The sequence below is a fragment of the Pseudorasbora parva genome, chromosome 12, assembly GCF_024679245.1.
Source record: "Pseudorasbora parva isolate DD20220531a chromosome 12, ASM2467924v1, whole genome shotgun sequence".
Lineage (NCBI taxonomy): Eukaryota > Metazoa > Chordata > Actinopteri > Cypriniformes > Gobionidae > Pseudorasbora > Pseudorasbora parva.
The window spans coordinates 21,605,636-21,628,436 of NC_090183.1; the positions used below are offsets into that span (position 1 = coordinate 21,605,636).

At 36.2% G+C, this 22,801-nt stretch overlaps 3 protein-coding genes across 8 annotated transcripts in view; 2 read left to right on the top strand and 1 right to left on the bottom strand.

Annotated features, from left to right (window-relative positions):
* Positions 1 to 7,090, top strand: part of pecam1b (platelet and endothelial cell adhesion molecule 1b) — a 39,032-nt gene extending 31,942 nt beyond the window's left edge. The window contains exons 8-16 of one of the 6 annotated variants that reach the window (XM_067459464.1): positions 922 to 1,200; positions 1,767 to 1,868; positions 1,961 to 1,991; positions 2,238 to 2,314; positions 4,885 to 4,929; positions 5,051 to 5,143; positions 5,510 to 5,563; positions 5,690 to 5,712; positions 6,792 to 7,090. In XM_067459464.1, the coding sequence (XP_067315565.1) occupies positions 922 to 1,200; positions 1,767 to 1,868; positions 1,961 to 1,991; positions 2,238 to 2,314; positions 4,885 to 4,929; positions 5,051 to 5,143; positions 5,510 to 5,563; positions 5,690 to 5,712; positions 6,792 to 6,848 (761 nt within the window). In that variant the 3' untranslated portion in view covers positions 6,849 to 7,090. Of the gene's footprint in view, positions 1 to 921; positions 1,201 to 1,766; positions 1,992 to 2,237; positions 2,315 to 4,884; positions 4,930 to 5,050; positions 5,144 to 5,509; positions 5,564 to 5,689; positions 5,713 to 6,791 lie in introns of those variants that run through there. The other 5 variants (XM_067459465.1, XM_067459466.1, XR_010908602.1 and 2 more) reach the window with 5 other exon arrangements.
* Positions 7,091 to 9,357: 2,267 nt separating this feature from the next.
* On the top strand, positions 9,358 to 17,770 carry LOC137094156 (uncharacterized). The gene is made up of 7 exons (XM_067459485.1): positions 9,358 to 9,994; positions 11,553 to 12,223; positions 12,468 to 12,513; positions 13,533 to 13,624; positions 14,304 to 14,414; positions 14,739 to 15,012; positions 16,467 to 17,770. The coding sequence occupies exons 1-7, from the start codon at positions 9,968 to 9,970 to the stop codon at positions 16,680 to 16,682; spliced, it is 1,437 nt and encodes a 478-aa protein (XP_067315586.1). The 5' UTR covers positions 9,358 to 9,967; the 3' UTR covers positions 16,683 to 17,770.
* LOC137093362 (uncharacterized) lies at positions 17,746 to 22,132 on the bottom strand. The gene is made up of 11 exons (XM_067458178.1): positions 22,064 to 22,132; positions 21,884 to 21,954; positions 21,537 to 21,607; positions 21,000 to 21,142; positions 20,596 to 20,799; positions 20,317 to 20,403; positions 19,808 to 20,067; positions 19,455 to 19,580; positions 19,165 to 19,305; positions 18,604 to 18,727; positions 17,746 to 17,942 (listed from the first exon to the last, which is right to left on the bottom strand). The coding sequence occupies exons 2-11, from the start codon at positions 21,899 to 21,901 to the stop codon at positions 17,746 to 17,748; spliced, it is 1,371 nt and encodes a 456-aa protein (XP_067314279.1). The 5' UTR covers positions 21,902 to 21,954; positions 22,064 to 22,132.
* Positions 22,133 to 22,801: the final 669 nt, after the last annotated feature.

Below are 22,801 nucleotides of genomic sequence, written 5' to 3' on the forward strand. Positions count from 1 at the left end.
TCTGGCACCAACAACCATGCCACGCTCAAAATTGCTTTAATCACCTTTCTTTCCCATTCTGACATTCAGTTTCATAGTTCAGGAGATTGTCTTTACCAGGACTACACCCCTAAATGCAACTGCCTTGTAATTGGTTGATTAGATAATTGCATTAATGAGAAATTTAACAGGTGTTCCTAATAATCCTTTAGGTGAATGTATATAGACACAATTGGAACTTCAAAAGGAACCACATTCTTTGGTCAGATAAAACTAAAAAAGAGCTTTTTGGCAGCAAACCCACTTGATGGCTTTGGTGAAAACAGGGATAAAAATTACCCTTTGCCCACTTTTAAATATACTGCTGGATCTTTAATGTTGTGGGCCTATTTTTTTGCTGGTGATCCTGGATTCTAGCAAATACCAACAGATAAAAAAAATCTAAACTTGACCTCTTCTGCTTGATATCTTATAATGGGGCATGGTTATATCAAAATTAACACAAAAATGTGTCACTGAGAACAAAACTAAGCTTCTGCCATGGCCGCCCCAGTTTCCTAACCTGAACCCTATAGATAATGAGTGGGGTGAATTAAAGAGAAGCACCACCAATATGAAGCTGGGGAATCTGATGGATCTGGAGAGATTCTGTAAGAAGGAATGGTCTCTGATATCTATTCAGGAGTATTTAATAAAAGGGTGCCAATTATTATGGCCAACGTGTCTTGGAGAAAAGCACTTAATTAACAATGTGATTTACCCCCCACTTTAATTAATTGAAAAAATGTTTTTTTTTAAAAAAAAAGATCAAAATGATAAACAATGCACATTTATTTTTATTTTTTATATAGATAATGTTTACAGCCATTTTTGATCATATTTACCAAGCAATGACCTAGTTTATTGCAGACATCTTTGAGTTCATTGTTCTCTTGTCTTTAGTTCCAGTAGGGAAGCCCTTATTAACAGTCCTTCCAGTTCCCGAAAACATTGAAGAGGGTCATGATGTTACCCTGATATGTGGCATTTCAAAAGGCTCTCCACCAATCAACTTTACTTTTTATGACAACAATCACACACCAATTAACACCACCACAGTTCAGAGTAATTCATCCTCATTTGTCCTGAGTACAGTGAACAGAGAAAAGAATGGAAACTACTACTGCAAGGCATCTAACGTCGCAGGCATGTTAAGCAAGAGTGTCACTGTCACAATCAAAGGTGAGCTTCATCTTTCTTTAACATTTACAGTTTAATTAGTATTTTCTGCCTCAAAGTTTCCAATAAAGTCCCAACTATTTGCTGGTTCACGATTTTCATCAAAGTTAAATATCACCCATTGTTTTAGAACATGTTCTATGTGCAATAGCTGTGATTTGTTTTCCCTCATACCTGTAAAAACCCTGATTATGATCTCTTTTAAGAACATAAAGTCTGTGTCATGGGTTATTTTCCAAATTATTTTGAAGCCATGCAATATGTTTTTGTGGGGAAAAGACTGACATTAAAAATCATTATTTAATAACAAATATTGCTTGACAGCCATGGTCACCTTTTAATTTTATTGTATGGAATAGAGTACCTTGGACAGTTTTGCTACTAAAACCCCTTCTGTGCTCCACGGAAGAAAGAAAGTCATACAGGTTTCGAAAGACATGTATATGGTGACAAAATTGTTACTTATCAAAGAAACCACTTGTTTATTGAAACTCTTAAAGGTAATAAAGTCGATGTTATTTGTCAACTAGTTATATTCTTATGTCTTTCCATCTCTGTTCTCCCTGTAGTGAGCCTAGCAAAGTGGAAAAAGGTTTTGATTGCTGCGTTCAGCATGCTGTTAGTGACGCTGCTGATCCTTTTCGTTGTGATGCGCTACAAGGCCAAGCGAGGTAGAGAGACCTACAGCCCCCCTGCATCACAAGCTGCACACATGCCTGATTTGTGAACAAAACTCTCTTTTCAACTTTTCTCTCTGTCACAGGTAAAAGAGAGATGGCTGCCAAACTATCAGTGTGAGTTGACTGGCTTATGTATAAGTTAGTCTTGAGTTGATGGCATTAGAGGGACAAAATTAAGGGGTTTTGTGTTATTAGAAAGTCACTACACTCATCTGACCATGCCTGTAAAAGTCATGCAGTCCTGAACAGACAAATCTGTCTTAAAAGGAATCCTAGTTTATTATATATAGACCACCAAGAAAGTTAGGTAGCGGAGAATATTTTATAAGTGCTTTTGATTTTTCTCTCACCATTCCTCAGAAAGCCTGCAAGTCCTAAATCAGATGACTCTCTAACCCTGAGTCTCACCCATGACACCCTATATAACGCCCCCACAGGTAGTCTCTTTATATTTTTATTTTTGTGTCCCAGTTGTCATCAACTCCATTCATTCTTTCACTCTTTTTACCATTAGTCCATGTTGTGGTCATTCACCTTTTCAGACCAAAACTCTTGCAAACACTGACAAATCCTAACTTAAAACATAGGACTTTTTAATATTGAGTCCTTGTATGATAAGACACCAAAAGGTTGGCCATGTGGACAGAAGTTCTTTCTATAGTTTTGTGGCATGCCAAAGCTACAATGGATCCAGTAAGTTTTTATTTGTATTTGTTTACTGATAACTTTTCAGTGAACAGTTCCTCCACCAGTTTTCTTAGTGTATATATATATATATATATATATATATATATATATATATATATATATATATATATATATATATATATATATATATATATATATATATATATATATATATATATATATAACCATTTGTAATGGAAAGATTCCATGGAAGGTAAAGGTTTTCCAATTACTTTTATTTTTAAGGATGATGGAGCTCATCTCATGTCATTGGTGGCGAGCTAATGCTACTGTTAGGAGCATATTCAATGTGATTCTTTGTTAAACTGTCCTCACACTTACAGAGTGTGAAGCCCCCCCCCCCCCCCCCCCCACACCACCACCACCACAAACAAACACACACACATACTTCCTGTTAAAAAACAACTTCATTGTTTTAGAGAATATGCTGTTCGGTCAAACAAACACATCCTGTCCATGAGTCAAGAGGACAGACCAGGAGTATTCAGGCTTTTCTGTCTGTGTTTACAACTTATGCATGCATGTGTTAATCTGTTTATCATTATATCATTATATTTAGTTGCCAGTTTCCACTCTATACTGTACTAAGACTCTGACGCTGAAAAACTGTCTAATCCCACATGCAGAGCTACACTTTGATGACCTTTTTATTTTGCGGGCAAGGTGACCTATGGAACATTAGGTCACCACAATTAATGAAAACAACTACAGAATCCCAACAAGGGTGTAGTGAAGGGTCAAAAATTTGCAGGGAGTTTTAGATTAAGAACTTTCTGAGGAAACAAAAAAAAGGAATTTTAGAACCACATCTGACTGTATTACATTTTCAGATCATACTTTCTTTTTGCAAAAGGAAACCAGGAATCAAACTGGATTTGGAAAGATTTTTTGTTGTTGTAATGTAATATCTAAATGTTAAATTTGTCATCAAATTGTGTCACTTTTTGATGCTGGCAACTAAAGTATATCAATAAACTGCCCAATCTTCTCCTTACAACAGCAACAAAAAAAATAAACTCACCTATATCACAACAGTTTGGCTCATCCATCTTAACAAAATCTGAATCATCTCTTCACCATGTGCTTTTTTTCTGTGATTTAACTGCTTTGCTTTCATATGTGTATGTTTATGCTTCCATCGTCATATGTTAATAGATGTTTGTTTAATTTTACACTAAAAACATCTATGTCAATGCATTATTTACTTTATACAATTGTGTGTATGTGTTTAGTTGGTACATAAAATGAGATTTGGTAGGCATCTAAAATCTAATAAAATGCTTTATTTGGAATTCTCACTTTGAATTTATTCCCTTTATATTGTCAATGTCTGTCTTAATCCAGTCTGTATCCAGTAGCACATTTGTGAAATTTGATCTTTGCAGATAAAAGATAGAATTGTGTTAAGATCCACCTCCTTTGGTTTAAACAACATGTTGAATGGCAACTTTGCATAGGCATTTATTTAATGTCCAATTTGCTGCTTTTGTATTTGTCTGGTCTGGTGCACAGTCCAGTAGTGCCCAGACCAAAAAGTTTACTTAAGATGCAATGTCTCTAAAAGCAGGCCATAAGCTTCATAAATACAGTGATTGTAGCTAAATTTGAAACATTGTAGCTGGACAAAACAAGTTTTTCCTGATAGCTTAGGGAAATGTCACTGACTAATTCTTAAATGTGTTTAACATGGTGAAAGGTGAGCTTATATATTTGGCTGAAAACATTTGGACCCACTTTATATTAGGTGGCCTTAACTACAATGTACTAACATTGTAACTAATCATTTGATACAATGCACTTATTGTGTACATACATGTTTTTACATTGTACTTACATTTTAAAAATACCTGCATGTAATCACGTCTGTAATTAATATCTGTAGTTACATTAGTAATTACACAGTTGGCACTTCCCTTACACCTAACCCTACCTTAAACTGACCCACACCACCACACCTGACCCTAACTCTACCCATATCCTACCTCAATATCAGCAAAAGTGCTTTGCAATACAATTTGAACACAGTAAGTACATTGTACTTATTTTTTGATGTAAGTACATAGTACTTAAGGCCACCTAATATAAAGTGGGGCCAAACATTTGAACTCTGTTAAAGTGATGTTTGTTTGTGTGTGCTTGCACGTGCGTGTGTACATTCATTCCTAACGCCTCAGGTGACTTAATTGTTTAAAATATGAAACAAAAATATTATTTTAAAGTTTGGGATAATATTATTTTCAGCTGAGACCAGTGGCATGAAACTGACCTTGGCTGATGCACTCTTTTTGCTGTGTTTCAGTGGGGGTGAATAATAAGGAGAGTGTTTGGAGCGAAAGACCTCCAGGTACGTCATCACTCAAGTAATAATCGGAATGCCTTCCATGCACTTTCCAAACTCTTGCAGCATATACTGTAACTGAAACATCTCTAAACTATACTTGATTTATTTGTTTGTTTTTCACCAGATGTTGCTGATCAGGACAGCCTAGAGTCCCAGAATGAAGGTGACGTAGAGTACACAGAGGTGGTTCATCCTCAACCTGTAGATCCTACACGAAGTAAGTTCAATATTTTAAAATTATATCCATCTCTTTTCTTTCTCCTCTCTCCTCTTGCCTTTGAAAAGGAAGACTGTGATTTATTGCCATACATGAGCTTATTAGAGAAGCCACTTCCTGGGTAGGGCCAAACCATCCAAATTATCAAGGGCCCTGGCTTTAATTACAGAGACATCTTATAAACAGGAAAGGCCAGACTAATTAGGTTTCTGCTAACTCCAATATTCACTTACTTATCCAGAATAACAGTTACAGTTTGCATTTGACTCTTTACACAAACTTTTTGAAAAATATATTAAAAGAAAAAAAAATCTGGAGAAAATACCAAATTTCATCTTTAAACCCTCATATTATTTTGTTCTTTAGTTCCTTTGAGAAAAGGCACAGATACTGTATACAGTGAGCTTCAGACCTCTCAAGGTACAACCAGCTAAGAAAGCATATACACACACACAAATAGCAGCTACACAAAATTATGTAACGCAAACACGCAGAGCAGTTGTTCTAATGACTCTCTTATTCTAAGTCATATTTCTATTTTTGCAGGGGCTCCTGAGCACATTAACCATGTAAGTTCCTTTCTTTCAATTCTTACAAATTTCTAAGCCAGTGAATCACCCATTGTCTGCATTTTTTTTCCATCCTGCCATTTAACCTTTAAAATCAGGACTGTTCCAGTGTGTTCAAAAAGATAAGAAAGTGTAGTGTTAAAAAAATATGTTTATAGATTGATTATATGATTTACTGTGGACCACAATATTCATAAATTACATTAAAAATATTATTATTTCATCATAAAAACCTTACAAGGTCCAGTATAATTTGTTTGTAGATGTCACCTCACATGAAAAATGCTAACAGTAGCTGCTGTGCACATGAACAGTGATACAAAATTATGAGAACAGTGAACCAACAAACAGTGAAACAGCGCTTTCTTTTAGCTGTTGTTTTCAAATCGAAATCTCAAAATCAAACATGACTTCAACAAGTGTGCACCTTGTTTATTTACAGATCAACAACATTTATGGCCAAAGGGCAATTCGGGACTTCTTAACAGATTAATTGTATAAGTAATATCTTACATATGTTATGCAGAAAAATGACCAAGCCACTAAATGACTAGATGTGATTTGGGTTTCTCCAGTATCTTAATGTCATGTGGGAGTAGAGGACTGATAGTGCGTGTGTTTTTTGTAGACTCTGTCTAGTGAAGAGGGAAGCACCATTCAGACTTTCCAGATAGGAACAAATATCAGGGCTGTGGTTTCCTCTTGAACAGAGGGCAAGAATTTACAGAAAGCAGTTACACACAGTGACATCATAAATTCTGTTAAAGAAACAAGAAAGAGAAGAAGGAAGTAAATCTAAACTGTTAATCTGACATCAACCAAATTTTCCTTATTGGGATTTCTTGTAAAACATTTTATTTATTTTTTAAATAAACTTAACACTTATGATGAATCTTTTTCACTTCTTCTTCTGTGAATATCTTTGGTGGACTATACTGATTACCAAGTTAAGCATGTAAAGGGAGACATGAAGTTGGAAATATATCTTTTTGAGGATGTTACTATTTTGAATCATTTAATCTGATTTCTGAAAGCGATGACACATCTCATCAGTCAATTTCGTGCTTGTGTTTTTGTAGCAAACCCTGATAGAATATGCAGAACTCAACCATGATCTTCCTGACCCAGTGGACTAGCAGAAATCAGTCACTCCAAGCAATCCCTTACCTCACTCTGGAATACTGTTGCCTTTGTTAATCTCTTCTATTTTACACCCATATTCTCCTAAAACACTAATTTAATCATGCACAATCCTCTAATGTGTTTAATTTTTTGTCCTATTTTTTTTACAATGCTCTACTGTGCATTTAATAGGTACTAAAAACCACATGCTTTTCACAAGGTTGTTTTGAGTTATTCCATTTTTAATAAAGTAAAACATTTTTTTTGAATTTCTCTGTGTGATAAATATCTTGTTACTTTAATACATCAATAACTTCCCTCTATTAGGTTGAAACTCTGGATAAGTTTTGTTGTACCCTGTGTGTCACACTGCATGATGTGACTCAAACTTCAGGGGTTAGTTGGTAATTACCTCACATGAGAGATAAAGATGAAGGCATGCTTTCATCTCTAAGCAAATGTTTTTATCAGTTGACAAAAATAATGTCACATTTAGCTTGTGCTAAAGGAAACCAAAACAAAGAATTTCCTTTCAGGTTCCACTGGGAGAAGAGGATAATGGCCAGTAAATACCAGTTACACCCACATCATTTAGCCCATACAGGCTGACATCACTTGGTACTCCTGGTTAAATGAGCAAAGAACAACATGGAAAAAAATGTATTTGGTGTTTATCCACTTGGTCATTTATTCAGTATATTTAAAAAAATATAACCTTTGATTAAATATAAAAAAAGCTTGAGGAAAGAAAATTAGTTCACAATGTGGAACACATCAAATTTGACTGAGAAATGAATCTCAAAAGATAATTTAAAGCCATTGTTGTGTAAAAATAAATAAATAAATAAATAATAATAATATATATATATATATATATATATATATAATTTTTTTTTTTTTTTTTTATTAAATTAGACTCTAAATAATAAACTAAAACTGGCAGTAGGTGGCGGTAAATGTCTAATTGAGTGAGCTTTTCCCTGCGTCCCAATTCGCATACCAGTACTATACATTCTAAATAGTATGCGGAAATAGAATTAGTATGTCCCAAACTGTAGTATGCTGAAAAGAGTATTCCAAAGATACCCGGATGGTTTACTATTTCCGGTCCGAATTCGAAGTACAGTGCTGCGTTCCACTCCACTTTAAGACACGCACTTGCAAACTTCCCTAAGCTCTTCCCCTTGGGGGAATCCCCGCCGCCATTTTGAAGTGCGTTCCACTTTGTGAAGTGGACAAGGGAAGTTTATATGGACAGACCCTTGCTCCCTCGATTTTGACCGTTTTTGATGTTTCAAGCTTCATATACCACAATGCAACACGATTGTGACGTCACCACATATCGCGTTTAATTTACCCCACCACAAACAACTCTATGATATTTTTAAAAACATTTAAAACAACCCAAACACATCCATATACATATAAAATGCTGCATTAAACAATTTCGTAAAGGAAAAAAAAAAAAATAGTCATGAGTGTGTGTATTTAAATTCATCTTGTTCACTCTGTCTGTCCGGTCTTACGTTATGTTAATAAGTTCATGGTGTTTGATGGTCTGTTTTGAGCCTGATTTAAATAAAGTGTTTTGTTTGGATGTCCTGGATCACCTAATCTCTGCTGCATCCAACACCGTAACAATGAGGCGAGTCTCTGCATTAAAGACCTACACATGGCAAAGCAACGCCCGACTACTTTTCTCTCTGATATGGTAGGAAATTAAACTGAATGTGGAGGATTTTAACTGATTTTAACTGTGACAAATCTGACGATGATTGACAGGGCAGTTAAATGCGGTGTCACAGTAGTCAAGTAGGTGGCTTTTGGAATGGCCTCACAGAGCAGCGAAGCATTCTGGGAATTGAAGTCTGTCATCATCATGCGACAAAAATACATTTTCTATCTTATCTGTCTAGAAGGCACCAAATTAAAAAATAATTTCACATTTCTACTACATTGATGACCCAGTGATAAAGATTCATCTTCACAGCGCTGAAGTACCCCTTTAAAGATGACAAAGTTGTATTGCATAGTTCTGTGACACACTCAAAAGTATGTACTTTTTTTCACAAAAAGAGTTCATACTTTTAGGTCGTAGTATAAGTAGGCGACTTGGGATCCAGTAATTGAGTCATTCATTCTTTCGATTCCTTAAATTGGCTGATTCGTTCAGGAATTAAGTAAAATTGCTTGGAGAGTTTTGCTTTGTCTTTATATTTTCGTTAGCAAAACTGAGCAGAATAGATAATATTGTGACTAAAACAACACAATATTAACCTACTTATTTATTTTATTAAACTGCTGAAATATAGCCTATAAGTAGGCCGATCACATTTGCACTCGTGCTATTCTGGACAGAAAAACTTGTGAAATACTCCTTATAAATTATGATGTAAATGTTAAGGGTGTTTTCACATTTGTAGTTTAGTTCAAAACGTGAAAGCTGTCATGTGGCCCTCAGGTAGCCTAGATGCAAGCCGAATTTAGCCCGTCCACAACATTTGAGGTCAAGCAATTAGTATGGAGCTATTTCAGTCTCATTAAAGATAAATACACACACTACATTCACATATGCACACACAGGATACACAAATGCACACACATGATTCATAAATGCACACACAGGATACACAAATGCACAAAAAAATTCACAAATGCACACACAAAATTTAAAAAGCACAGAAGATTCACAAATGCATACAAAATTCATAAATGCACACAAAATTCATAAATACACACAAAATTCATAAATACACACAAAATTCATAAATGCAAAGAAAATTTACAAATGCGCTCAAGATTCAGAAATGCACAGGGCAAGATTCAAAATTGTATTTCTGATGCACACACAAATATATCTCGATTTACAAACTGCCCGCGGTCTGTGAACTTCACTGCATTTGTGTGTGAATTTTGAGACTCCCCTGACTTGGCTCGACACACAAATGCCCTTTTTAAACAGGGAATGATCAGCAGCCAATCAGATATCACCCTCGTTTTAACCAATCACAAGAATGCACCCCACATGGGGGATTGTAAACTTATAAGCCAATCACATGAACACAGGTGCTGCGAGCGCTGCGGAGTTCTGTCTGTCTGTCTGTCAGTCAGTTGAGAATTGAGACCTGAAGACATGGCTTCTGGCAACGACAGGGGAGCGGTAAGTATAACTTAACGTGTTAAGCTAGTTATCTCCTTGTTATGAGATGTTGTTTAATTGTTAATGTTAACCGTATGTAATGTAATTGTGCAACATTCAACATAAGCTAGCGAGTCTGTCGCCCCAAGCCGAGGTAGCAGCTCGGGCCTTTGCGCAGTTATTGGCCCGGGAGCTGTCCTCAGCCCCAATTTTGCGTTGTTACGTTAAGTTAAAACCTGTTAAGCTCAGCAAGGATGAGGACGCACTGAAGCTCTCTTTGCTTAAATTAGCTCAAAATGACTGTCTAAAGCAAGTAATTACATTGACAAACTGTACGTCATTAAAAAGATCTAAGACTAAAGTTTCAATTGTTACCTCTGTTTTATTCTCAATGTCTTATAGTGACCGTAATATGTTAATATGTGACAGAAGTTATGAATATGAAAACCGGCGAAACTCCTCCATGGTCCTCATGAAGACTCGCGACAAAACAACATCCCTCAGGGCTTTTCAAATGTGTGCAGATGTGGAGAAATATTGATAGATTCTCATATGTTTGAGTCAAATTTCTATACAGAAATGTATTATTCAATCTTTACACATGAGATCACAGAAGGTTATGTAAAACACTCGACTTATGAAGTATAACGTGATATGAAGTATGTTTGGAATAAAACCAAACGTTTTTATTTTAATCTTAATCTTATATTGATTTTAATCTTATAAATTTATGTTTTGCTGGTGTGGTGTGCTAAGATAACATGCTAGCTTTCCCTAAGATGCACCTGCCACTGAGCAAATACCTTATATTTATGTTTTTTTTTATTTTTTATGTAAAAACTACTGAAATGTTTATTTGCAAGAAAGGCATTTGATAGTCTCAGAGAAGGTAAAGTGAGAAGTTTGATTTAGAAATAAGGTTTGAATAGAACAGTTTGAATAGAGTCGTAAATACAATGCAGACAAAAGAATAATAATTATAGCCATAACCAATCCACAGATGTGTGAATGTGTGCTAGGGAGACAAACTGAATGGGGCAGTTTGCACCTCTAAGCACGAAAGCTCAGAAGAGATGGCAATAAACATTTTAGTGAAATCTCAAAATAAAATCACATGACATGATCTTGTAAAACATTTCATAAAATTCAGTTTTAGACTTATCATCTTCAGCAGATTTGAAATATAACATGGTCAGACTCAGACTTGTGGCTTAAACTGTAGGGCATTTCTAGATTGCTTAAAGGCCAAATTCAATTTTATTTTCATATGGATATTTTATACAAATAAATGTCTAATAACTTAACGTTGACGCTTATTATAGCTATTTTTGATTATGAAAATAATTATAGTGCAAACGATTCATGATCTGTATCTGTTTTAGTCTGAGTATGCCATTTCTTAGGATTTTTTCAAAAGTGGGGGTGCAGCCTAACAGGTTTTAACTTATGTGAAACCGGCATAAGACAAAGCTGAAGTTGGCCTCTAATTCACAGCTTTTGATTCTGCATTTAAGGGAAAAGTTAAGAAAAAGTTTACAGACAGCGAGTGAATAAAATATATTTATCTCTAATCCCATAGGAATCACTGAAACTTGAAATCCTTCAGAGATTGCATGACCCGCTGCTACACATCTTGGAGAGGCAGCCTATTGACATTGAAGGGTTACATTTTGTTTGCCATCAGAATTTAGTTGTATTAAGTGCTCTGGATGACGCAGTGAATGTAGGAGAAGAATTACTGTCTGCACTTACATATTTAAGTACTGTTATTCAACAGCAGATGGAGAATGAGCAGACATGTATTACACTGGATTTGCAGAAGGGCTTTCGGGGGCGTCCAAGATTGACGACGTCAGTAGAGACCCTCACACATCTTATAGAACTTGGACTTCCATCAAAATGCATCGCTAGACTCCTCGGTGTGTCGAGAGCTACGCTTTTTAGACGGATGGCTGAAAATAATCTGTATATATCTGCCTCATACAGTGGCTGCAGTGACGATGAATTGGACTCGTTGATCACAGGAATTAAGAGCACAATGCCAGATGCTGGGTGCAGAGTAGTCAAAGGTGCTCTACTTGCCCAGGGACACAGAGTGCAATGGGACCGAGTGTATGCATCCATGCATCGCGTGGACAGTGTAGGTGTGCTTTCTAGGATGACTCGTCTGAGATGTGTGGTGAGGAGGACATACACGGTTCCTTACCCGAAGTACATGGTGCACATTGACACCAATCACAAGCTCATCAGGTATGTCTGCACACTATCTATCTGTTTAGTTTGTTTTTGTTTCTAGTTGTGTGTCTGGCATTGTGTATTTTGTATCACATCAACCAGAGTAATAGATCACAGTGAAGTGAACTTCATTGAATTAGAGTGCCATGAACTGATTTGATTTTGCTTGCATTTCCAGAGATATTGTTTTGTAAGACAGACTGTTGATGTTATGTTGTGTGTTACGGACTTACTACTTGTCTGATTTATTTTAACCTAGGTACAACTTTGTTATCTTTGGGGGAATAGATGGCTATTCAAGAAAGGTAAGAATTTTACCTGTCAAGGGCAAAGAACTGCAAAATGTTACTGATTTTCTGTACTTCTGTACAAACAGGTGGTGTTCCTTAGAGACAAATATATTTGACTTCTATGGTTTACTGTCATCCAGCAGTGTAGCCTACCCCTAAGGTCGTTCCCTACCAACTCACCTGGAACCTCCTAATTCATGTCGTAGATTTTCACAGTAATTTGAAAAAGTCCAAATCAGCCGGTGTTTGCAAACTCCTATAGCTCTACCCCAAAGTACTGGTTAAGTTATGCATTTAAAGTGGGGTCTTCTGATCCTGATTCTTTGTATGTGTATGCTAAGCCTCACCAGTTGCTTATTTTTTTAGATTTGCCCTGAACATCCAAGAGACCATTAGGATAATTTGCAACATGAATTATGTATGTATTTTTGAAATGTGAAAACGAGTGGAGAAACTAATCTTTGAAAATTAAAGATTGTTTGTTTGCATTAGGCTATTTACATGAAGACATGTAGCAAGTGTCGTTATGGTCTCTTGGATGTTCATGACAAATACAAAAATAAGCAACTGGTTAGCCTTGGCATACACATCATATTCCTAAGTCCTGTTGATTTTAATAGACTTTTCACTTGAATGGTTTCCGGAAACTCAATTACATGAACTTAGCTTTGCAAGTCGTATTGAACCTATTACGCATTATTCTATGTTAACGTTGAGGGTGTACTTTAAACCTTTAACAATTTTCCTGTCAAGTTTACATCTGTCTAATTCAGCGAACTATTCCTCATGCCGATGCAGTTTTATCAGTGCTGAACTCATTATGAACTGAACTAAAATTAACTGTTTTGATTTCTCATGTCATGAGATCCCGTTGTGAATCAAATAATTCAGTAGTTCTTACTGTTCCACCTGTCATTTAGACAGTTTCTCTCAGCTTCTCTCGCTTCAGAACTTTGTCAGCTGACTTATTTTACAGGGGGAAATAAATTCTTGACAGTTTGGATGTATTATTCTATTTGTTCCTGTATGTGTAGATGATGTACCTTAAGGTAGCAGACAACAACCGATCTGATACCCACCTGGCATTCTTCAATGAAGCAGTGAATGAGCATGGGTTTCCTCTGAGGTAGTGATGTTATTTAATTGTAATTATTATTGTAATTGTGTAATTTTGAGGCTTCCCTCAATTGGTTCCATCAGATAAAAAAAAAACACTCAAACTTATTGTTGCAGATATAGTAGTGCTTTGCAGTTGGTTCAAAGTAGCATAGTCTGAACACATGCTTGGCCCTACAACTGGACATAATCAGCATAACAAACCCCTCCAGGTCACCAAATTGCATCTGAAACTTGTATAAGCTCATTAGCATGTGTATGTACAATTGTTAAAGATGATATTACAGAATTCTCAATGGGCTACTTTTAAATTGTTGTCTCATGAATCAACTACAGAATGCTATAACCTCACACATACTTAGAGTATACACAAACATACTTAAGAGTTGACTGAACTAATTCTGATCAGCTGTTCTGGAACTCGGAGTTTCACATATCAGGCTCAGTTTTTGAAGCATGGTTTCTGAAACTTTCTTTATGAAAGAAAAACAATTGAAGTGACTTGTATTTCTCATTATACCTACAAATCAATTACAAATACTACTTACAGTACATATACCTGTCAGACCATATTTTATTACAATATTAAGCACAAATGCAGGGAAATTTAAAGGATTCACGTATTATTTGTTGGCACTTCTGCATAATTGTGTCCTTGATGAGATCTAAAATTCATGTTTTATTTTCAGAGTGAGAGGAGATCACGGAGGAGAAAATGTGGGGATAGCGGAATTAATGTTCTCAGTTCGTGGTACTGACATTAACAGCTTCATTGCAGGGAAAAGCGTACACAATCAGCGGTGAGTTCAACTTTATTTTGGAAGCCAAAAAGTAGTATTTATTAATATGCCTACCATAAGCAATTGTAATAACAGACATGATATGATTGTCATGACTGCAAAAAAAAAAAACTCTTTGAATTTAATTTATAGTATTAACTCCCATGTCAGTTGATTTCTATTAAAATGTATAGAAAAATAATATATATTTGTGTATGTATGTATGTATGTATGTGTGTGTGTGTGTGTATATAGATTTGAAGAATGGTCATTTTAAGTTATTCAAAGGATCTTAAATGACACATTAGGAAAAATGTATTATTTTCCTCCCTTTTTTTAATACAGGATTGAGCGCCTCTGGCGTGATTTGTTCATGAGTGTTACAGGAGTGTATTACAATATCCTGCACTCTCTTGAGGACGAACACCTACTTGACATCAGCAACGTCCTACACATATTCTGCTGCCACTATGTTTTCCTACCACGCATTCAGGCAAGCCTAGATGTCTTCAGTGATGCGTGGGACAACCATCCCATCAGGACTGAGCAGAACCTGACACCAAATCAGTTGTGGCAGGTGGGCCAGGCCCTTAACCCCATTGCAGATCCTAATTCTGAGGTAAATAATGCATTAATAATGTTGATCCTAAATCAATTAAAGGTCCCGTTCTTCGCAATTCCATCTTTCAAACTTTAGTTAGTGTGTAATGTTGCTGTTAGAGCATAAATAATACCTGTAAAATTATAAAGCTCAAAGTTCAATGCTAAGGGAGATATTTTATTGAACAGAAGTTCCCTTTCAAAGCCTACAGCGAGTGGCCAGTTTGGACTACACCGCTGCACTTCCTGCTGTGATGACGTCACTAGAACCGTTTGTTGACTAAAGCTCCGCCCACAAGAACACGCAAAATAGGAGGCGTTGTGTTGTTGCTCTCCCACGTGGAGAAGAGCGGCATTCAGCGCTTGCATTGCCCCGTTGTGGTAAGAGGCAGGACCTTTCCGGGCAAAGTGCGCTAAGCTGCTGTCCAATCACAACACAGGAAGCGCTGGCCCAATCAGAACTCGTTACGTATTTCTGAAGGAGGGACTTCATAGAACAAGGAAATCATCAGGCCGTTTGTAGGACAGAGAAAACAGCGCTGTACAGAGATAAGTCAATTGTGTGAAAAATACTGTTTTTTTTTTTTTTCACACGAAACATGAAGTCATGTTATATTGCACACTGTAAACATAATCAAAGCTTCGAAAACACGCGAAGAATGGGACCTTTAAAGCCAAATGCCAAAAAATGAAGATTGTTCTGACTCTTGACCCTTATTAATTGAAGTCCCTTTCTTGGGATTCAAAAAGCCATGGCTTGGTTCAAGCAAGAATAGGATTGTTTGTGTACCTCTAGTGAAGTGACGAATATGAGCATAGCCAGGGCCCTGTTTCAGAAAGCAGGCTTAACAAACTGAGCACAAGTTCATTTTGTGTTTAATAAAATTATGTTAAACACATTCAGACTATCAGCAGATAATAATGGAAAAACTCACTTTTAAACAAATTTTTGTTTCAGCTGCACCAGTCATCCTCACTCAAGAATTTTCACATCATAGCCAATCCAACATAACTACCATATAGATGTTCCAATCAGTGCAACTACCATATAAAAGATTTGTTCATTGATAATTTTTTTACAGATTGGTTTAGTGATTGGGCAACTGTTTCAGTGCAGCTGCTACCAACCTGACAGTTGCTTTAATGTCCACATAGGCACAGTGTTATAATCTGATCTCGTTCTCTGAAACTGAAAACCCAGAGTTTCCACTCATCTCAGGCTGAACATACTCAGTTTTCACTATACCCGCTTTCTGAAACAGGGTCCAGGTCATTTCTTGGTCTTGAATATTTAATTATCTTCACATTTTAACACAGTGATTCATTTATTTATATAAAATAGAATCCATTTTTCTATATTGTCTGAAATGATTATCTGTTTTGTAATAAGTAGTGATATGGGCACAGTGCAAAAGTGTACATTTGTTCAATAACATTTAATATGCCTAATTTTTATACACACGTCTTTGTCAGGGAATACCCATCCCAGAGATTCAATGGGAGGAGAGTGGCAACACAAATGAGCCTCATTCCGGGGTCAATATCCCTGAACTGGGCAGTCCTCTTTTGGATCTGGAAATGATAGCACTGCGAGACAACATGGATCCATTGCAGCAATCGGACTGTTTCGGGGTGGATATATACCTCAACACGGTCCAATACATTGAGAACTTAATTGAGGCAAGATAAGAGCTTATAGTACTCTTTCCACTTTCCAGTGGCTTCCTATGACTTTAAGTTTTTGTTCAAACTACTTTAGAACATTTCAAATTATGTTTTGAGCATTATGCTAGGAGCCCAGGATACTCCATACTAATTGACACTACAAAAATACAGTAAGTTAGTATGAAATTTATAAGTTTGTCTGGTCATTATTTTGATTTTTTTTTTTTTTTTTTTTTTTTGCGTGCGCTTTGCATGCCATTTGTAAATAAGGCATTTGAAATAAAAACATTTCTTTAAAAAACACACTGTATTTTAAAAAAAAAATTTAACTTGTCCCTGTAACTTGTGAAAATATTTTTGGAATTGCTCCAATATTGGGTGAGAAGGCCATTTCAAATGGGTACATGTGCTACATAAAGAATAAGACCATAAACATGCTTGTTTAACACCTTTAATATTGTTCCAGGTGACACAATTATGGAAAGTCTTGTGTAAATTTATCAAATGTAGCAGTACAGATGTATTTACAACACATCACTGTAAAGGGGTAACAAATTTAGACAAACCGCCTTTACAAAAACCTACATTGTTAGAACATAACTGTAAAAGGGCAACAGTAACATTAGAGAAACTGGTATCTACCGTAACATCTGAATGTATTAAACATGTACTAGCTGTATAAAGTGTTCAATATTTAAAACAAAATGTCTATGGAAGTCTGAGCTTAGCCAAGAAAACTGCTGCAGCTCTCAAAGAGATGATCTTTATATGACCCAAGCTCATTGCACTTCAGATGACGTCACAAAAGTACACTAGCAACTAGATTGAGAATATAAAAATCAATAAAGAACTAGTGCAAAAAAATAAAAATAAAAAATAAAAAACACAGCCTAAAAACAATCACCAAACCAACTAAAGTAACCAAACCAAAGTATTTTTTGACAGGTGAAGGTGGTGCCAGATAATCAAACTTCATAACGTTAATGGTGCAGGAATTACTCCAAGTGATTCATTTCAAAAGAGGGACTAAGTGCATGAAGTTGATGACATTTGCACCTACACAAGTCCAAAGCCAGAACTTACAGAACTAAGGGCCATCATCAAATCCTGGTGAAAAAGGATTGGTAGTGAAACAGGTCTGGTAGTGGCTGGGGAGTTTCAACTTGAAGAAGCAGGTGTGAGCCATTGGATAAGTTGAGGTTACAACCTCAACATTGAGTCTTCTTGTTGGCAGTTCCCACCCCACCCAAAACTTCATCAGGTCACGCAGCACATCTGGTGATGCTACGGAAGAGAAAATTGTACTTCTGACCCCTCAAAACTTTACATTGGAATAGATCTTTCAAAAAATATGAAGTAACGATTCTCTAATAAGATTCTTATCTTTTCAACAAATCCAGTTATGGCACTCTTAGTAAAGTAAAAAATATTCAAGTAAAATAAGCAATGTTTAGACAGGCTTTAAAACAGATGACAAATAATAATGTGCTAAACTTCAAAATATCAGTGCTGAACTTGCATAGTACAAACTTTTACAAAAGTAAAATCCCTGTAGTCCCTTTTTCTCTCCTAGTTTAGAATGCCAAAATGATTACTTTAAATGCTGCTGAATGTAAACCAAGTATGAAGTTTAATTTAGCAATTTTATGTGCATTACATCTAGATGTGAGCTGGGCTTTACGGTTTCTGTCAAACAGTCACATTTACGTCTTCACCTTTCCCTGTGCTGTTGTAAAGCACACAGCAGAGGACAGAAAGGAGGAGGGAGAGAAACATGACAATAAAACAATAAACCACCTCACACTGAGATGAAATTAAACAAATGCACATAAAATGTGGTAAATATGAAGAACCACTTTATTATTGTAGCAACTGGGATTGTTATGAGGAAACAATTATGTGAATTAAGATGAGAATGAAAAATAAAGACTATTTACAGTATTACCTTCCTCTATGAATTTTCTCAAAAATCCAGTGACAAGACTGATTTTCTCCAATGGAACAGTGTCGTCCTCATCCTCGTCACTGTCAACGTTGGGTTGTGGCCAGGTAATGCTCTGGATCACAGTCTACAAGGGATCAAATATTTCATGTCATGTCATGATTGAAACTTATTAAATGTTGCAAAGTGATCTCAAAATTGTAGTTATCTTTTTACAAATGAACTATGTCACATAAGTAACAACTAACATATGACTAAAATAAACCATTCATTTTAGATACACACACCCCTGTGACACCAAACAAAACTACACACAGGCTTTGCAAAAATAAAATCATAAATGGCTGAATAATGGCTAAATTGGCTGGATGTCGAGTCGGCCAACTTCTACAGATATTTCTCATGCTAGATATCTGGCTGGTGTTGGGGCACTGTTTTGATGAGTTGAGTAGTTCACACACAACTGGCGACCGCCGATTGATCACTGATTTACTCCAGATCACAGCCTGACAGTTGCCGAACAGCAAATCGGGCTAAAAATCATGTAGTGTGAATTGTGTTTACCTGTGGGTTAAGCTCCTCACTTGACTCCCTTGGGAAAATGAAGGGGTGGACATCTGGCCTAGCTGAAAGAAGTGGCCAGATTCCTGTTTGTTTAAGGCCTTTTCGTATTTGTTTAATTGGCTGTTTAACACGGTGAAGTACCTGAAGACAGAATTGACAGGACAGAAGGTAACATTTACACAGAGGCACTCTTTTATAAGAGAGAGACTGTAGGCACAGATGTAACATGAGTTACATGGCCAACCTCCAATATAAATACTAACACGGTAATTAAAAAAAAAAAAAATTACTGTATGAGAAAGCAATTCCTGGAACAGCCAGACACGATTGGTGGAGGTTGGAAATGGAAGATCCCAGGACAGGCAAAGATCAGTCACTTTGGTGTTTTCTTCTGCAGTAAGTTCAGCATTCTTCAGCTAAAGCAGGTACACATTCACAAAAGGTAAAATAATTTAATTACATGAAAAGTTGTCACCAGGCAATCCCCAAAAAGGCAAAAGGTACAATAAAAATAACTAACATTGAGTAAATAAAAGACACCAAAAGCTTTGGAAATCACAGATTACAAAATGTCTTGGCACAGACACATGTGATATGAACAAAAATTTAGTAATTCGTACAAATGTGTAACCAAGCTACTCACCAAACTAATTGTTTCACGATGGTCAATATCAGGACAGTCCTCCAGTGTCAGAGCTGATGCTGCAGTGTCGATGCTTTCACCAGTCAATAGGGTCACCACAGGCAAACTGAGTCCAGATAAGCTGGACCCACCATGCAGGAAAGAATGGCCGATCATACGACCTGCCATCTCAAATAGGTTGCTTTCCCGCAAGACAGCAGATGTAGAGGGAACCCGATGTTCTTTTTCCCCCTCAAAAAGGGTTGTAGGAGCAGCAGAGCCTTAACAAAAATTAAAAAAAAAAGCCACAAAACATTGAGCATTATGTTTAAAAACATGCTTGATCACAGTTAGACCCAAATGTGTCTTTGGAGGTTCATTTAGATTAAGTTATAACATCGTTTATTTAAAGTAGAGTTTACAAGTCCAAACCATTCTCTAATTTGGTGACAGTGTCCAATGAATAGGCTACAAAAAGTACTGCAATTAAAAAAAGTTAACATGAAAACAGAGGACACACACACACAAACCTAAATGTATTCTGAAGCCAGTTTTCAATTTCTGCATGGCCATTGACAAAACATGTCTGTTGACACCATCACCCACTGCTGCATCTCCTTGGGGGAAAATAATATTTGAGATGAAAAGGACAATCGACCAGATTATGTCAAGTAAACAGAGCATGGCTATTGTACTAAAATTCAGAGTTTCTACAACAATAATAATACAGGGGGGTTAAGGGATGTGGACTCAAATCAATTCAGTGAATAACTACCTATAATGGAAAAAGTTACACGCTTTATTAATACCTCTCAGCCTGCACTTGAATGGAGCTGCCCAGTTCACATTATTCTGCTTATAGAATAAAATGAATGCACTGTCCTGTTCTTCTTCTGCATCAAACATGTCGAGTGATAGAGAGAGGCGTGGACTTTCAGAGTAACGGTTTAGTAACTCCTCTCTGAACAAATGGCATGCTTTTTGGGGGTCGACTTCAGTGGCCCAGGTTGAAGCTGTAATTTACCACAGAAAAGTTGTTGATGCAAAGGGCCTTCTAAACGATATGCTAATATCAACTTATTTCCAAAGCAAAAATAACATGTGGAAGTACTTGAAATCAATATTCCTTTTTTAAAATCACTTGACAAAAGTTTTTTTTGACAACATTATTTTCAACAATGCAACATTATAGCATAAATTGTGCAAAAATCACCTGCTGACGATTGTGGAACTGAGGGTCCTGGTAATTCTTCTCCCCTTGAGGGTCCTGGTAATTCTTCTCCCCTTGAGGGTCCTGGTAATTCTTCTCCCCTTGAGGGTCCTGGCAATTCTTCTCCCCTTGAGGGACTGGCTGCACTGGGTTGAGCACAGTTCATTCTTAGAACAGACCAAATAAATTATAATAAAAAAAAAAACATTGCTTGGAAGGATGGGAAACAGCCAAATCATGAGTGGTGTTTTTTTTTTTTTAAATAATTTACCATCTAGTTGGTCAGTGGTGCTAAATGTTTCTATTAAGACATGAAGTTAATATACAAAACTATGTTATCTAAATGTGCTACAGAATTAATATGAATAACCAGTTTGGGAATAGCCCCCCACTTTAATGCAGAAAGGTGTTCCTCTGATAGTTCTTGATGTAATACTAACACTCTTTACACATGTCCTTCCTCATACTTAGAACATGTCTTTACATTCTGATAATGTCTGACTATCAGTTACCTGAATCTATCAGACATAAACTTCCTACCTGTCACCACATGTGCTTGCATGAAATGGGAGAACATCAGCTGGGTACGATGCAAGACAGATTGGGCAGACCTGCAAAAAAAGTCAATACTTTCATACATGAAATTATTATAAGAATAGTGTCATGTTTTCTGCATCATACAGATGTCTTCTATTCACTAGTGACAGGAAATATGCTATGTTCAAAAATGTTTACATACGTGTCATAGTAAAAAAAAAAATCTATTTATATATTTGCAAACATTCAATTTATTGTACTAAAACCTCTGCTTGCTTACATTGTGTAATGAATAAAAAAAATCATTTCTTTCTAAATTCCAAAGCAACAGAAAAAACAGCATCTATTACCGGCAAGGATTCATCCATGGGAGATTGGACTGGCTGCTCAAGAACTCTTCTTCAGTCCCAGATTCACTCTCCTAAATAAATAAAATCAATTTATGAAAATATATAATAAACAAATACTTAATACTTTGAAAAAGTCATTTGAACAAACTAAAAAAGAGAAATGAGAGACATGCAGCTTACAATCAATGGGCCATTGCATCCCTCCACATGTAAAGGTAACAGCTGCAAAGGCATTTGATTGCCACATGTAATGCATTTTGCCTGTGGCATCTTGGCAAACTCTACTGAATCAAAGGAAAGTGGTTCCGTAGAAAGCTTTTCCTGTAGTGGAACTACAAATACTACATTTTTCCCATTATTAGACGGAGATTTTAGAAGCCTTGTGGAGTAACCCTCAGCATCAGTAGGAATTATGGACAGCTTGCGACGTCCGCTACCACCTATTTTAAAATGGAAAGTAGTAAGAGTCCTTTAAAACCTTGCAGTCTCACAATCATTAATATTAAATATTATATTTTGTCAGGCAAACAAGTCATAGTATTGTCATTCTACAACATGAATAGTAATTAATCTCCAGACATAACATATCTGAGGTTTTGATTTGGAAAAACATTAACTACATTTTTTGTAATTGGAGATTTAGAAAAATTCTACCTGTAGACTTAAAAAACATCCAACCTCCTTGCAAGGTCTTTAGTTTAGGATATTCCTCCTCAAGTAGAGCTACAATCTTTAAAAAAATAAATGAAATGATTCACTATTCTGCAAATGATTGACATTTTTAATCATTACCCATTCTACAATATTATATACAATATGATTACCTCATCATGTTTCAAGTTGTCTGGTATACCTAACATCCTCTTCCCAAGGCCAGCATGGGCAAGCTCTAGCTCTTCTGAGCCCTTGGGTGTGAAC

Excerpts from the sequence above, each read along its gene's own strand:
- LOC137094156 (XM_067459485.1), top strand. The coding sequence starts at position 9,968 with ATGGCTTCTGGCAACGACAGGGGAGCG. Across the intron at positions 13,625-14,303 it reads GAGCATGGGTTTCCTCTGAG|AGTGAGAGGAGATCACGGAG; the intron begins GTAGTGATGTTA and ends TTTTATTTTCAG. Across the intron at positions 14,415-14,738 it reads AAAAGCGTACACAATCAGCG|GATTGAGCGCCTCTGGCGTG; the intron begins GTGAGTTCAACT and ends TTTTTAATACAG.
- LOC137093362 (XM_067458178.1), bottom strand. Across the intron at positions 20,404-20,595 it reads ATTCAAGTGCAGGCTGAGAG|GAGATGCAGCAGTGGGTGAT; the intron begins GTATTAATAAAG and ends TTTTCCCCCAAG. Across the intron at positions 19,581-19,807 it reads ATCGTGAAACAATTAGTTTG|CTGAAGAATGCTGAACTTAC; the intron begins GTGAGTAGCTTG and ends TACCTGCTTTAG.